Raw genomic sequence first — 17,638 nt, 5'->3', positions numbered from 1 at the left:
CTTAAATATTTTCTCCATTAAACAACATTTTGTTTTCCACTTTTTTTTTTTTTTTTTTCTCTCAATCTCTGTGTGCTTGCAAGTTATTTTACCACCAAGAGGCTTTTTTCCAAGTGCAAAATAATCACCTCAGGTGAGACAGGTCCTGTCATTCACCGGACCATGTTGACATTAATTTTGCTCAACAAAAATGAATGCTCTAATTTAGTAACCAAGAAAATTTTAGGCTAGGTATGCCAATTATTTTTACCCTGCTGATCAAGAAGGCCATTTATAATGATGTGCTGACTGCTTAAACTATTTTTCATTCTGCATCCATGCTGATTAATATCATATTGTGTTAGTAAAAAAAAAAAAAAAAAAACTGAAGCACTCACCAAGTGCTTCAGTTCCCAAAACTTAGACAGGATCTTGTTTTATTCAAACAACATTTTTCATTTTCTATAATATTGTTTGTGCATTGATAATATCTTGCAGTGTTATTTATTTCTTGTCATATTTTTGTCATCAATATGTTTTGAGTAGAATTGTTAAATCATCCTCATGATATTTATTTTTCCATCTCATCTTTGTTAACGGACACAAAAACCACTTCATTCATTTTTGTAATTAATCGTTTGAGATTTATACTGCTTCTGAATCTGTATTCAGTCCACCTGGAAACATTTAACCCCAATGAGATCCTCACAAAAACCCGACAATGTTTTTTATTTCTTTCAAAACATTTGAAAAATTTAAAAGCTTTAAGCCAAAAAACTTGTATATGTTGCTGATGTATAAGCTAGTCTATTAGTGCAATAACGGACAGAAACTTTAAATCCAATGTCAACCAATTTTTTTTGTATTGTATTATGTGATATTTTACAAAGGGTTAAATTTCTATTCCATGTTCAATGACACACTTTAAAAGTTTAATCCACAATAAACATGACATTTGCAGGTATTGTGTTTTCCAGCTTTGAGTGCAATATGCATCAGATGGTTAAACTGACTGTGGAGAAATCCTGATGCTGATTGAAGGACACACGAGGTAATACGGTCTGGAGAAATCTGTACTACCACACATGCATCACTCTGAACTCCATGCAAAAATGTACTATTCAATTGTTATGTTTGCATAGATATTATAACCTCAGATGTACAGCATTCCACATTAAAGAGTATAAATTTAAATAACTTACATCTCAACCTGGTCCTTTGAAGAAGTTGATTCCTCCGGTTCAGGAGACTGAGATGTATCTGATTTTTTATTTCCTTGCTTTTCTTTTTCTGTAAGATAATAATAAAAAGCAAAACATTTATAAAGTACTACCATAAATGGCTTCTGCAGAACACTGCCATATTTGTTTTGTAAACCTGCATTAAATAGGGAAAATGCCAACCAACCTTTTTGTTTGTTTTGAATATCCTTGAGTCTGGAGCAAAGCTCCTCAACCAAGTTTTCAATTCCAGAATTCTGAAGGGAAAGAAATAAGAAATTTTCAATATTTTGGCTTTGTATATCATTTTACACTTTGCCTACAATTGTATGAAGATGCTCAACAAACTTTCATCTTAGTGAAATTAGAACTCTTAGTGTGAAATACATAATAAATTGTGTGATTTTGAAAATGCTGCAACAAAAAGATTTTAAGGTCTTCAAAAATCTTCAAAGATTATGAATTAAAAAACATGCGGTTTTAAAAATATTCTTTGATAATTTTAAAAAGCTTTAAATATACACAATGAAAACAAAACCCAAATAGCTTTACTATTTACCGTCCAGCATCGCTTTACATAATGTCTATGGAAAGAAATTACCAAACATCGAGATGCGTATTTATGTAATGTGCAAAATTAGCTGGAAACCTATGAACTAGTTCAATCAGATGCAAATAAGCATATTCAGTGTATATAAATGTTTTTCAAAAGAGAAACTAGATTGGAGCCAAATCCGCATTAGTCACAGAAAGCATATTTCAATCTCAATGAGGAATGCCATCATGAAAGCAGTTTGCAATTTAACCAATCTCTGCTATACTAATTCTACCTTCATAAAAGTCTTGTGACCAACCCTGTGCTGTCATGTCTGTCCTAGTTGCCATAGTTGGCTATGAATTTCAATTAAGGAGTGCAAATATTTGTTGGCAGAGGCATTAGATGTAGGCCTGAGACAATTGGAACACCCAATATGGCAGATGTAGAAACAGAAGTCCAGCTTTTGAAGCATTAAGGCAGTCCCCTCTTTCTGAGGTAAAGCAGGGCAATTTTAAATATGTTCTTTTGAACCATTTTAGAGATGTTGGTCTTTCCCATTTAAGCAGATAGGAGCTATACTTTTATGCTGCTTGCATCCATAGACAACAGCTGCCTGTATGCATTCTAAAGATGGCCACAAGTAGACTGATTTGACTTGAAAGGAACTCTGACATAGGCTGAAGGGACTACTGACCTTATTCAGCCTTGCCCATTTATAGAGCTCCGCTCTTCCAACTTTTGTCAACTTCCTGTTTGTATTAAAGCTACTGAGAAGAGTTGATCAAAATGGATTATGTGTGATAGCAAAGTATTTTACACAGAGTGTGTGTGAGTCTACAACACCCTTTTACAACGTGGAAATGCAAGTGAGGTGTTTTGCTTTCACAGTCAATGTTCACTTTCTGACACCAACAGAGGTAAACTGGACCTTGCAGATCACATTCGGACAGCTAGACATTTTTATGATACAACCGTTTAATTATTATTCATGTCATTCTGCTTTATTTTTACGTTCCAACTTAATTTGCGTAAAAATGTGTAGCTGAAATTTTATTTCAAACAGTGACCACCTATATTATTTTAAATGCAAGTTTATGACTTAAAAGGAAATTGCATTTGTACTTCTTAAAATGTATGTGTCACCCCACAATTTTACAAGGCTTAAGTGCAATTTAAAATGGTTTTAAACAGAATTAAAAAATAAAACATACAGTTTCACATGTATACTGCATGTGTGTGTAAATGTAGTGGCACCCCCTCCCCCATCCCATGAGAAGATGGTCAAAGGTATCGTACAGAGATTTTTTGTGTTGACTCTTGGAGTTTCATGAGCACAGAGGCATATCAGTACAGATACAGCATGAAGGTAAGATCTTGTGGATTTAGGAATAAAGTACTCTTGTTTTAAAATCTCCCCAGTCTGCTTCCAGTTAACTAATATCCCCTGAAGACTTTAAAATACTCATGACAGCTTTTGACAAATCTGCAACCTGTAAATCAACTTTGCTATCTAATTACAATTTAGCTCTTTTTGGATATGTCTGTAAAGTAATTATTGCATAATAAATATGCATTTAAACATTGCTGTCACGCATAACTGACCTATTAGAAAATGTATACTGTGCTGATTATGTAGTAAATGCTAAACATGAGCATATACTATATCTGCAATTATTAGAAGAAATTAATTGGAATATATATATCTAAATACAATACAAACTGGTGACATTATCAAGCCTGTAATCTTAGATTAAAAAAACATGGACCATCCCTTCACATATTAACTTTTTTTGTCCCTCAGGAATGTTCCGAAATGGGGGGGTTCAACAAATTAAGTGATTGTGTTTCATCTAATTTTCCTAACCAAAGGGAAAAAATGCCCTGCTCTTTTCTCTTTTACATGGGTAAGCATAAAAACATGCATCAGTCCAAATGCAACAGCCAGCAATATCTGAAGTTGTGAAGCTCTTGACCAACATCCAATTTAGACACCCTGAGAACTTAAGAAACAACGATATTTAATGGTCTCAAGGGCTGGAAAGAGCAGATTTACAGGCTTTTGTTTTTACCAACATGTTAATTCACATGGGATTAGTACAACCAGGGGTTATTTCTACAGGGCATTTTATAGTAGATAAACATGGTCATTTTTATCGGTGCGGGAATGCGCAGTCCGTAAAAAGTCTGTAAAAATCACAGACATGACCGATTCACACGGGATAAAAATTACTAAAACGCTCTGGTAATTTTTACATAATCCAACATCCCCATTTAAGACTACTCCTGTCGGATCAACACCATAGACATCCATATAGCAACCGCTACACCAGAAGATCCAAGACAAACATTTTAAGATGCAGCATGCTAGTTTCTCTGCCGCATAAGGCCGATAGCCTTTAATCTGTTCTGGAAAGCACTGAATGCTTAATAGCAGACATGGGCAAAAAATGTATTGCCAGATCCGGCCCTTCACATGGTTTAATCTGGCCTGGGTTCATTTATAATGTAAATGTTTCTTCAAATATAATACATTGGTACTGGGGCTGAAACGATTAGTCGACATTATCGGCAAATAAAATAGTAGTTTGATCTCATTTAACGTAACATGAGATCAAATTAAATTCTAATGATGACAATGAGAGCAGCACTGCAGCTGATGCCTGACTGAGGAGAGAAAAAAAAAAAACCACAATTCACAGTCTATATGCACTCTAAACTTTCACAGCTTCAGGTGATGTAGATGGCAAATTACAATGGAATTATACAAAAATACAAAATAAGTAACTATAGAAGCACTCTCATTGGGGAATAAATGGAGCTGGAGCCGCAGCTCCGCTGAAGCAAAACTTTAAACTCTTTAAAGGAAACATCCCGGCGTTACATCTTAAATGCAGTTATATTTAATGCGTTATAGCTTTATTAAAGTTTCAATAATAAGCAGGTCATGTAAATAACTACAAACTCTGAAACTGGCATTTCTCTGTGTGGTCAGCGCCTCTTCTATGAGTTGTGCGAATAAGGGGGAGAGATTGAAATGAACAAAAAAGGTAGTCTTCACCCCATTATACACAGCAACAAAATACGTTTTTGATTAGTTTTTGTTTCGGCTTGTTTTCCAATATAAATATCCAAAACTCATTTAAAACAATGTACATTTACTACAGCAGCTATACTGCAGATACATTTCTCATATGTTGCTTCTCATGTAAATATATCTTGTTTTATGTTTTTTTTTTAGATCATTTTAAATGGAAAATGAGACAAAAACACTTGATAACAATAGGATTTTTGCAGTGAATTTGTACTGAATTAAACAATAAAAAAGTATTTTTTTCCTTTAAATGAATGTTATTTAAAGGTATTTTTAAAAGATTATTTTGTCCTCTTTAATGTTAGCAAGCACGTTTAATACAACATTTTAAGTTGGGGCACAAGCTAAATAGTCAGTTAAGAGCCAGGTGACAAAGCGTTACACATGCTAAGTGTTGCCAGATAACAAGAGACCCATAACTTTGTAACTGTGTAAACAATAACGTTAAGAAAAAATTTAAACAGGTCTGCTTTGAATTAAATTAAAGCTTTCAGAATCTTTCTATCATTTTATTTATTTTATAAAAATACCAACCCTTGATGTAGAGAGTGTGTGAATTTTAATAAACTACAAGTACAGATGGTCAAATAAACCATGTATAATTACTCAGATTTATCAGGTTTTTCTGAAGCCTGAAATAAAATGATCTACCTTTGTAGAGCAACACTTTAGGCAATTGCAAAATAGACCCATCTGTTACATATAATTAGTTAGTTGTAGTTTATTTATAAAGCACATTTAAAAACAACTGATGTTGAGCATAAGTTCTGTACAGTAAGTAAAAAGGTCAAACAACAAATAAAATAATGCAAGAATAATAGCACCAACAATAACACAAACAAGCAATAAAAGAAAACACATTTGTTAACGTTTCAGGCAGCCTAAAATGCTAAATATTAAAAACTAGTCTTTAAGCTAGACTTTAAAATAGCAAGGGTTGAAGATCAAACTTGAAGTGTAAGCCTGTTGCACAATTTGGGGTAGCCACTGAAAATGCCCGATCATCCTTAGACTTTAAACGAAAACGTGGAATGAAGAGAAATAATTGGTTACATGACCTGAGAGATCTCGGAGCAAAATGTGGATAAAGATGATCACATATATATTGCGGGGCAAGACCATCCAAGGCCTTAAAAACAAAAAAACAAATCTTAAAATCAACTCTAAAACTAACTGGTAACCAATGCAAAAATGCCAGCATAGGGGTGATATGGTCTCTTCTTCTTGAACCAGTTAAAAATCTTGCCGCTGCATTTTGAACCATCTGCAGATGTGCAAGTGAGGACTGAGGTAGGCCAACATACAAGGAATTACAGTAATGTAGCCAAGAATTAATAAGGACATGAATAACAGTGTCCAGATCTTTCCGTTTTAATTTGGAAATGGACCTTAGGTGGAAGAACCTTCCTTTAACAACAGCACTAACCTGCTTATCAAAGAGCATTGCAGAATCTAAAATTACACCAAGGTTCTTAACATTGTTATACAAGTTAGAAGATAAAGGATCTAACTGGTTACCAATGCTCGAGATGCATAACGGAAAGCCAAAAGCAATCACTTCGGTTTTATTTTCATTAAGGAAATTGTGACACTTCATATCCTCAAAACAGAAAAATAGATTAATGAATAGCTATTGGTAGGCCTAACAGGGAGATAGAGTTGTGAATCATCAGCATAACAGTGATATGAGATTTAGATTTTTGAAAGATAGAACCCAGAGGAAGCATATAAAGAGAAAAGAGGAGAGGACCCAAGATAGAACCCTGTGGAACACCATATTCAATGGGTGCAGAGGATGAAGAAAAACCACCAACGCTGACAGACATAGTTCTCTCTTTGAGATAGGAGTCAAACCATTTTAACTCCAGCCCTTTGATGCAGACAACACTCTCAAGGCAATTTAAGAGGATATGGTGATCTATGGTGTCAAATGCCGCACTGAGATCTAATAAAATTCAGATATGAATAAAGCAACTTTTTCTCAAATCTTGGAAATAAAAGGGAGCTTGGACATCGGCCTATAACTTTTTAAAACCGTGGGTTCAAGGTGGTGTTTTTTCAACAGGAGCTGGACTTGAGCAGGTTTAAAATTGGCAGGAACAACTCCATTATACAGAGAGCCATTTATTATGGCCAACAAAATAGAAGAAATGGAAGCCAGGACATTTTTAAAAAACTGTGAATTTAATGATACCTGCTAACTACCCTTTGGATGTCTTAAAGAAACTATTTCTGATAATTGAGACCAGGACATAGGCTGAAAATGATCAAATGATTGGTGAAAGCTCAGAAGGATCAGTCATAAAGTGTGATCTAATTTCCTGTATTTTATCAATAAAGAATTTAAGGATATCATCCCAGGTCTTAGAGGTAGCAGCAGGAAAAACCGCATAAGAATTAAGAACTGCTTCAACTGTGTTAAAAAGAATCTTAGGCCTATGGGCATTCTTAGCAATTAGCTCAGAAAAGTAATTAGATTAGCATCCTAACAGAAATTTGTTAATGCTTCAATCCATCTCGGAATGGTTCAAAAGATAATCAGAATTTCGCCTTTTTCCACTTCCGTTCTGCCCTCCTACACTCCTGTTTAATAAAGCATGTATGCTCATTGAGCCAGGGCTGAATAAAGTGAGCAATAGAGCCTAAAGTAGAAGTACAGGTGGTGATAACATTTTCAACTAACTGAGTGTTGTCTAAGCAGCTAGAAATTACATCTGTAATGTGAAAAGTGAGTAGAGGTATAAGCATCAGAAAACTGCGAGGCAGTGGATGAGTGAATGGGGTGCGAGTAGCGTGAGGTGATGAGATGAGAGCACTGATTCAAACATATGAAATGCCAGCATCAAAAACATAAATATTAGTTACTGAGAAACCAGATATTAATACAAGATCATGGGTATGACCTTTTAAATGAGATGGATCTGAAACTAACTGTGTGAGATTTAAAGGAGTCCACAATGCATACATCTTTATCGAGAGGTTTAGTTGCACAACAGACATGAATATTAAAATCTAGAATTAACACCTAGTCATAGCAAGGCACCAATGAGGACAAAAAAAAAAAGAAACAGAAAATTCTAAAATAAAGTCCTTGTTAAATTTAGGAGGTCTGTATATTAACACGCAGAATGGAAGGCAAGATAAATCGATCTTCATAAGTTGAACTTCAAAGCTTGAAAACACATTTTCTGGAAAAAGACAGTGGCTAAGCCGCCACCACCACGGACAGTGGTCCTAGGGGAGTTTGCGGCACAATTCACGGGGGACAGTTCACCAAGAGGGATGACATCACCAACATTGAGCAAGGACAGGTCAAAAATAAAAAGTCCAACCAATTCCAACTGACACAGCATGCTTTGAGGTGTATTCCAACAAACGGAGATGACCAAAAGGTGACCACCACTCCCACTTTGTCTAGCGGCGAGTTGGCAAGAAGCAGACCAAATAGACGGTATATGGCCACCAGAGGAAGATATGTTGTGTGTCAATTCCAATGCTTCCGATGAGACCCCCGGTGAACACAACGAGGGCGAAGCGTGATCCAGGAATGACACAGGCATTGTAGATTTGAGCGGGCAGAAGGAAGGATGAGTCGGGTGCAGCAGATCAGAAGTATAAAAATACACCATGGTGTTGATGCTGCCATAAAGTTCAGCAACTAAGTGTTGTGCCACAGGAAAGATCATCTTTTTAAAAGGCAAAAATAGCTAGAAAAAAATAAAACAAAATTTATTAAAAAAGAAAACGCTCCATCATACAACCCCATTTCCTCACAGGGTTTTTTGAGCCAGATCTGGTCATCCAGGTGACAAGGCGGTGAGTTTGAGCAGCGGCGGGCGGTGATCCTGATCTAGCAGAGAGTATATAACGTGAAAAATCATCCAGGAGTAAACCAGGTTGAGAGGTACCATTCAAAGAGAAAAATAATAATCCAAAAGAAATGTTCCAACCCCTTCAACAGTACCACGATAGCGGTAAAACAGGCTAAATTAAAACAGTCCAGAAAAACATTGCAGCAGCACAGCATTCATAAAACTGTCCCAGGAAAGCAAATTACAGTAAAATCCACATAAAAGTGGTTGAAATTAAACTAAGCACATCTAAGCAAAACAGTAACAATATCAATAATACCGGAGAGTAGCGGCAGACAACCACACCAGCGTTCACTCAACCGGAAGCAACTTTGATGTGAAAGTGAAACTAAACAGGCACCACATTTGACTTTTTCTATACACTTTAGAATCATGCATTAGAATGGCGTACACAACTACTGTATTTCTGGGCTTAAAATATACAAGAACCAGTCAATGATGAAAATTATTTCTCAAAAAGGAATTCAATGTGGCCCCCATGTACAACTTAAAACCTGATATGGCCACTGTACCAAAAAAAAACTGCCTACCCCTGCTTTAGAGGAACATGGATAAAGAAAATAAATTAGCTTTGACTTTATAATGTACGAGTCATTAATAGACTAGATACATACAACATTATTTGCAGCATTGTAGACAAATAAAAAAACAGATTTTTTTTTCAAACTCTGGATTGGATTGTTTACACTTGATGGTAGATTTGCACTACAACATGGTGCTAAAGGGCTAAATCCAGGAAGATGTTTATATGGGGCTGAACGATTCATAAAAATAAAATAAAAATCACGATATGACGTAATGCAATTATCAAACCGCAAGGCACTTCATGCACTGCACTTACTGTGTGTGCGCAGCTCTGTTCTCGGTCCTCAACACGAACTGTTCACTTCATGAGAGGACAAAGATAATGCAGCCTCTCGCATGATGAAAGCACACTGGCATGTTCAAATGAAAGCAAAACCAACGAAGCTTGTGTACAGCATTCTGTTGTAAACAAACCAAGCTGCACTTCCGGTTGCATCATGCACACATCTTTTCTCGCATTAACATGCAAAGTCGCTTACATCATGCTAGAGGATGTGTGAACTTAGTCCTCTCATGAACGCGCATTGGAGAGTAACCCAAAGTGAACATTTAGTCAAAAAGACAAATATTGATCGGTTTCTCACCCAAAGAGTCCTATGGATTACTTTTATGCTGAATGTCTGTGCTTTTTGGCCACCCTTCACTTAAATTGCAAGGACCTACAGAGCTGAGATATTCTTCTAAAAATCTTCTCTTGTGTTTTCCAGAAGAAAAAAAATTCATACACATCTGGGATGGCATGAGGATGAGTAAATGATGAGAATTTAAATTTTTGGGTGAACTATCCCATTAACTTAACTTATTAATGGGTTCAAAAAAAGTTATGAAAAATGGGCAGCGTCCCGGTCACAAACTCAAAAAAACAGGTACACACTGAACAGATACAATGTGAAACAATGTGATACTCCCCCCTCCTCCTCTATGTTTCACTGCGTTTATTTAATCTTGTACTTTTTAAGAGGACTGAAGTGTGATCACCCTTTCTAAAACAATATATCTATTAGCAATACAGTATGTTTGCCCATGAATTTGTCAAAAGCAATATTGTTGAATTGTCAATTATAATTGCAATATTTTTCTAAATAAATCGCAATTAGATTTTGTCTAAATTGTTCAGCCCTATGTTTGTCTAGCAACACCCCTGCTTGTGGGAATACAACAAGTGTAGCAATACATTTAGTACAAAATTCCTTGAAGCAAAGGGCTTACCTCATCAGATGCTAAACGCAAACATTGCACTGCAGCTTGTTTTTTCATCTCTTCCAGACTAAGGTCGGTCCCTCCCTTCCTCTTGCTCTTCCCCCATTTCTTCCCTGCTCCTTTTTCCCAGCCCAGGAAGATGTCATTTTCCTGTGCAAAAGGGAAATCATGAGTCGTATTGATTGCTTGATATCTGTGCAATGAAATTATACCATACAAAATGATACCATACATTGCTTTGCCAAGATGCAATTATTGCCAATCAAGCCATTCTCAAGGAAGTATCTGGGAAAACATTTAAAAGAACACTACTGCTATGTTCCAAAACTTAGTGAGCTGTCTATGGAGGCAGCTGTTTCAAAGTGTAGGCAACGAACTTTACAGTGCCTCCTAATATACTTAGTTTCTACCAAATTCTAAGGCTTTTGGGAAATATAAATACAGATAGAAATTATCTATTTAATTAGTTTAAAAAAATATATATAATTTGTTTTTAAATGGACAATTTTGCTCAATGTTTGTGTGTAGCACGCTTTACTGTCAGGTGCCAAACTGACAGGCTGATAGTTAACTTGCAACATGCTAATATCAAAGACCCAGTTTTCAAATGGTATAAAGATGCATTTTTGGGGATCCAAATCACAAGTGGTGCAAAACATTTTGTGATCAGATCACACAAACCACATACGGAGGTAGTCAAAAATTCAACAAAACAATTTAGATGGTGACCACATCACATTTGAGGTGTAAACACTAATCTGTCCTGAATGCGTCCCCGACAGCAGTGAAGCACTACCCCTCACCTGTCAATCAACAGCTGTGCTAAAACAAGAGCTTATACCTTGCTGGGTGCAAGGGATTTAAAGGGGTCATGTCATAAGGATTACAATTTTTCATGATACTTCGACATATTAAAGAGGTTACTGCACTATAAAAACCTACTGTGAGTTTCAGGAAAAAAAAAAAAAAAGGATTTATAGAAACCAAGCTGCAAAATCACCTCAATTTCCATGGTTTCTTTACTTCACTTGGGGGCTGATTTATTCATGACCGCCTCGACAGCAACAACATTGATGTAAAAATGTGCATCTTCGCTCCCCTGGCCCTGTGCATACACTAGACAGACAACATCTTTGACTGTTGTCATGCATCTTGTGCCGTCTTTAACAGACAATTTGTTGAGGTATAACTTTTAACAAGAGATCCTCATTCTTTTATTCAGTTGCGATGCATCTTGCTTTGAGCATCAACACGTCCTAGATGCGTTTTTGCAATCGTTTTTGAAATAGTTGGTTTAGGCAAACATTTACTAGATGGACGTCGTTGATAATTTTGTTGTTACCGGGTTCCGGATTGGCGATCTGCTGAGGGAGACCAAATTTCTGAGATCATCCGATAAAGATCTCGTGTTACGCGAGGCGAGGAGTAAAAGGAAGACTTTCTTGGAAGAACCACAGCATTTTATTTATCCCAGACTTTAAAAAATTTGACAAGAGTGAAACGTGATCAATTCAAGGGAATGTAAGAAACTCTTACATCAACAGAAAGTCGCTTTTGCACTTATGTTCCTGGCCAAACTGAGAATAGATGCAAGGATGGATATTTACATGTCCCCAGCAAGCGATGTCCTTCATAAAGTCAATGGACCAAGTTATTTTGTGAAAATAACAAAAGTGTCCAGTGTGTTTAATTCAGACATTTATTTAAATGTTGCCTCCAGCATATGGCTGAACCCAAAATTATGTATTAATAAATCCCCTTTCTGCTGGAGAGTGGATTGTGAGGGAGGTTAATATGCTCGGTGACCTATATGAGAGTTGAGATCCTTTGAAAATTTGGCTCAACATTTTAAGATTCCAAGATCTCAGCTCTTAAGTTATTAGCAGCTGCGCCATCTGCTCTGTAATATTTTTGGGAGTAGCATACACCCCCCTAAAGCAGCAGATACTCTGGGATTGGTGATTACTGCTTTTGGAAAAGGTCATGAGGCATCAGTGTATTACTCCGTTAATTTAGAGTCTGGGGATGGAGCTTCAACTTCTCTCAAGAGATTATAATAGAAAGATTTAAACTTGGTATTGGAGGAGGGAGTGTGGGCTAGGATTTAAAAAAAAACAGGGATTGTTTGGGGGGAGGGGCTTAATGTACATCATTTGGTTCTGGATTTTATGTTTGTTTATTTTATGAATGGAATCAAAACAAATTGTTAATAACAAGAGATGACCCCTTTAAAAGAAATAGTCGTTCGATCTGAAAATTAAAAAGAGAGCAAAAACATACTTCCCGGATCATCTTCAGTGTGTCTGATATCAACATGCAGTGACAGAAAACAAACACACATCTGAAGCTTAGGTTAATACAGGTATGTCTTCTGAAACAATGGATAATTCTGCTTAAAATTTTGCATTTGTGCTTAGATTTAATTAACACTACATCTAGGAGAAACAAATCTGGCAGAGAAAATTCATTATTTTTGTCTTTTAATTTTTTGGCAGTTTATCATCATTTACTAGCACACGGACATAGTGATTGATGTTTGTCGTCATGAAATCAGAAACCCTACCCTTGATATCTGAACACAAGTAGTTATAAGTGTTAACAGCGACGTTTCTCGCCTGACCACATGTGCCGGAATCACCCAAGATGCATCTTAATACCAGGTTAAATGGGTAAATACACCATTGATGTCTATGTAGAGCATTCAAAAATCAATCACTTAAGAGGTTTCATCTGTTAGGACACTGCCTTAGAAGGCAGCTGCCTATGTAGGCAGTAGACAGTGAGATATCTTACTAGGTTTTGTAACAGACACTACTATGACACACTCACATCATTTTGCTTTGGTCTTGTTTATTCTTACTATGTGCAAAAACTAAATGCAAAAGCTCCTAGATTTTAACCAAGAGATGCTCTACTTAAAAGATGTCATCATGAGGGACAAAATTGTTCAGAGATAAGAGCAGGGCCCTGATTTCTGCATTGTGGAAAACATAACGAAATAGTGAATTCCAGTCATAAAATTTTATTGACAAGGCACAATTAATCAAAATAATGTGATGATTAAACAAAAGGCTGAGATTGAATTAAATAAATATATAGTCAGCATGTGCTGCACTCATACATTAACAATACCGCATCATGAGCATAACGTGCACTGTGTGTGTAGATGACAAAGAGCTCATGAACACTGAAGTGCGTAGCACATGCAGACAATGTGTGTGTGTGTACACACACACACACACACACACACACACACACACACACACACACATATACAGTGCATCTGGAAATTATTCACAGCGCTTCACTGTTTCCACATTTTGTTATGTTACAGCCTTATTCCAAAATTGATTAAATTAATTATTTTTCTCAAAATTCTACAATAATTACCCCATAATGACAACGTGAAAGGAGTTTGTTTGAAATCTTTGCAAATGTATTAGAAATTAAAAAAAAATATAATAAATAAAATCACATGTACATAAGTATTCACAGCCTTTGACATGACACTCAAAATTGAGCTCAGGTGCATCCTGTTTCCACTGATCATCCTTGTTTTTTCTTCAACTTGATTGGAGTCCACCTGTGGTAAATTCAGTTGATTGGACATGATTTGGAAAGGCACACACCTGTCTATACAAGGTCCCACAGTTAAAATTGCATGTCAGAGCACAAACCAAGCCATGAAGTCCAAGGAATTGTCTGTAGACCTCTGAGACAGGATTGTATCGAGGCACAGATCTGGGGAAGGGTACAGAAAAATGTCTGCAGCATTGAAGGTCCCAATGAGCACAGAAGTTTGGAACCACCAGGACTCTTCTGAGCTGGCCGCCCGGCTAAACGTAGCGAATGGGGAGAAGGGCCTTAGTCAAGGAGATGACCAAGAACCCGATGGTCACTCTGACAGAGCTCCAGCATTTCTCTGTGAAGAGAGGAGAACAACCATCTCTGCAGCACTCCACCAATCAGGCCTGTATGGTAGAGTGGCCAGACAGAAGCCACTCCTCAGTAAAAGGCACATAAAAGCCCATCTGGAGTTTGCCAAAAGGCAAACCTGAAGGTCTCTCAGACCATGAGAAACAAAATTCTCTGGTCTGATGAAACAAATTTTGAACTCTTTGGCCTGAATGGCAAGCGTCATGTCTGGAGGAAACCAGGTCCCGCTCATCACCTGGCCAATACCATCCCTACAGTGAAGCATGGTGGTGGCAGCATCATGCTGTGGGGATGTTTTTTAGTGGCAGGAACTGGGAGACCAGTCGGGATTGAGTGAAAGATGAATGCAGCAATGTACAGAGACATCCTTGATGACAACCTGCTCCAGAGTGCTCTGGACCTCAGTCTTGGGCGAAGGTTCATCTTCTAACAGGACAAAGACCCTAAGCACACAGCCAAAATAACAAAGGAGTGGCTACGGGACAACTCTGAATGTCCTTGAGTGGCCCAGCCAGAGCCTAGACTTGAATCCAATTGAACATCTCTGGAGAGATCTGAAAATGGCTGTGCACCGACGCTCCCCATCCAACCTGATGAAGCTTGAGAGGTCCTATAAAAAAAAGAATGGGAGAAACTGCCCAAAAATAGGTGTGCCAAGCTTGCAGCATCATAGTCAAAAAGACTTGAGGCTGTAATTGGTGCCAAAGATACTTCAACAAAGTATTGAGCAAAGGCTGTGAATACTTAAATACACTTATATCGTTTTTTATTTTTAATAAATTGGCAAAGATTTCAAACAAACTTCTTTCACGTTGTCATTATGGGGTATTGTTTGTAGAATTTTGAGGAAAATAATGAATTTAATCCATTTTGGAACAAGGCTGTAATATAAAAAAATGTGGAAAAAGTGAAGCTCTGTGAATACTTTCCAGATGCACTGTATACATGCATGCATGCATGCATGTGTATGTATGTATGATATATATATATATATATATATATATATATATATATATATATATATATATATATATATATATATATATATATACATACATACATATATATATATATATATATATACACATATACATACACACACACATACACACATATATTTAATTAAATCGCAGCCTTCAGAGGTTGAATAAGCATATTAAGTCATACAGCAGACTGGAGATGAGCAGGTTTCATCAAAAACATACAAACTAAAAGTGCTTCATTAGATTTAACAGTCAAAAAAAGGAAAGAAAAAAGAAGCACAAATTAACTAGACGCATGAAGAAATTGCAACAGAAATATTTTTCTTCTGTACATTAAAATGGAATTCAATGTAGTAGTAATAATAAATCAATAATAATTACATTATATTTAAGCAATAATCACAGAAGCAAAAGTGCTGTTGTACTGAATATGTTTTCATCAGTGCTTTCATTAATTTCCTGTGAATCTCTGCTGTGCAGCACTGTATTTGGAAAAAAAAAACTATTTTGTGCTGTGAGGATCTGTAAAGAGGCTTGGTATGTGAAATGGTATATTGTCAAGTAATTGTTCTGTATTCATTTAATTAAAATAATGTTTTGTTTTTTTAAAGCTAAAATTGTATTACACTTTACAAACACAGATTAAAAAATATAATAAAACAGAAAACACAGACTTGGGGAAAAACAAAGCAGCATAATAGTACATGGGTTCCTTAACACCAGCTAGTCGATTAATAGCTCAGACAACTAGTCGATTATGAAAATTGGTTGTTTTGCACATCCCTACCTTTTACCTGCAAATTCTGTATAACAGAGTGAAACAAATGTCATGTCAGACACAACTGTTCTTCAAGAAACATTTAAAAGAAAAAAGGGGTTAACACAGCTAAATATATCAAATCACAATAATAATAAATAAAATCAATACATATCAAATCAGTATCTAAATATCAATCTAATACTGAATTGGGAGGTCCGGGCAATTGCCATCCAACCTAATTTTTAAGCAGTCTGGGATGAATAAAGTTAAATACAACTGAAATTTCAGTCAGCTCCTCAACACAAAGCTATCATATGGCTACAGAAAACTTGGTATATAGTGCTTGGAATTTAGTAATTATATTGAAATATAACGCAATTTGGACTGCATATATGATACATTTATGGCATCATAAATGCAGAAATGCATTCATGCAGTCCAAGAGAAGCCTGGACATTATACCAAACATAGTCTTTTTTGTTTTTTGAAAGAAAGAAAATCCAGAGATATGACATTAGGTTGACTAAATTATGAAAATGTTAATGTAGTTTAAGATGTTTATCAAATTTGTACCAAAAAATATGACACTTAAAATAAAACTTGATACTTTCCAAATGTGCTATTCTAAATTTTCACAATACCTGTTCCTGCAGGTCATAGTCATAGCTGTCATGCAGTAGCAGGCTAAGGACATAGCGTGTGTAGATCATTGCATCTATGCCACATTTCTCCAGCTCCTGACCCAGCCAGCTCTGCACTGGCCCTAGTGATTGCAGTGAGGACATCTCTGAGGAGGACACAGGCCCTGACACAGCCAAGGCCCGCGATACTCTTTCAGGGGCAGGGCCGTCTGACTCTCCACTCACTGGTCGCATGAGTCTAGGTTGGAGCCATTCTCAGATGCAGGTGCATGTTCCCAGGTGGCCATGAGTGAGCAAGGAGTGAAATGAAATGGACAGATCTTATATTAAAGAAGGGAGGGAGGATTCAGTGGAGCAGGACAAACACATGGAGGTTTGTCATGTGGAATCTTCTGTATTGCTGTAAGCAAGAGGAGTTTCTAATCTTCAGGCATGGCTTTGTCCACTGGAAGCTAAAAGCTTACTGAATGGTTTTAATTTCACTCATAGGGGTTCATCTTGGATGACAGTTGGTTCCAAGCTCAACCTACAAGACAGAGGTAAAACATTTAGTCTCATAAAAAATTCCCACTCCCATAGACAATCGAATATTTGCACTACACCCTAGGGCCGCACAATTGATCGAAAACTAATCGCGATTACAATTACGGCTGCAACGATTATGTAATCGTGAAAATTGGTGATTACAGTGTTCAAGTCTGCTACTGTTGCATCAATGGTTTCTATTTACAATGTGTTTTTGCAGCGGTTGAGTATTCTAACCAACCACTAACGTGTCCGTTGAGCAATGAAACGGCAATGGCCAATCAGAGCCATTTAGATAAGACCTCCTT

At 36.5% G+C, this 17,638-nt stretch overlaps 1 protein-coding gene across 1 annotated transcript in view; it reads right to left on the bottom strand.

The window, feature by feature from the left end:
* The window catches only part of kiaa0232 (KIAA0232 ortholog), a 42,997-nt gene that overhangs the window by 12,607 nt on the left and 12,752 nt on the right, over window positions 1–17,638 (bottom strand). The window contains exons 2-5 of the mRNA XM_052148208.1: window positions 16,806–17,331; window positions 10,495–10,635; window positions 1,387–1,456; window positions 1,182–1,269 (exon numbers count right to left, since the gene is read on the bottom strand). Of these exons, the coding sequence (XP_052004168.1) occupies window positions 1,182–1,269; window positions 1,387–1,456; window positions 10,495–10,635; window positions 16,806–17,039 (533 nt within the window). The 5' untranslated portion in view covers window positions 17,040–17,331. The remainder of the gene's footprint in view (window positions 1–1,181; window positions 1,270–1,386; window positions 1,457–10,494; window positions 10,636–16,805; window positions 17,332–17,638) is intronic.

Source organism: Xyrauchen texanus, chromosome 2 (assembly GCF_025860055.1).
Source record: "Xyrauchen texanus isolate HMW12.3.18 chromosome 2, RBS_HiC_50CHRs, whole genome shotgun sequence".
In the NCBI taxonomy this organism is placed as follows: domain Eukaryota; kingdom Metazoa; phylum Chordata; class Actinopteri; order Cypriniformes; family Catostomidae; genus Xyrauchen; species Xyrauchen texanus.
This window is presented reverse-complemented; position numbering and strand designations above follow the sequence as displayed.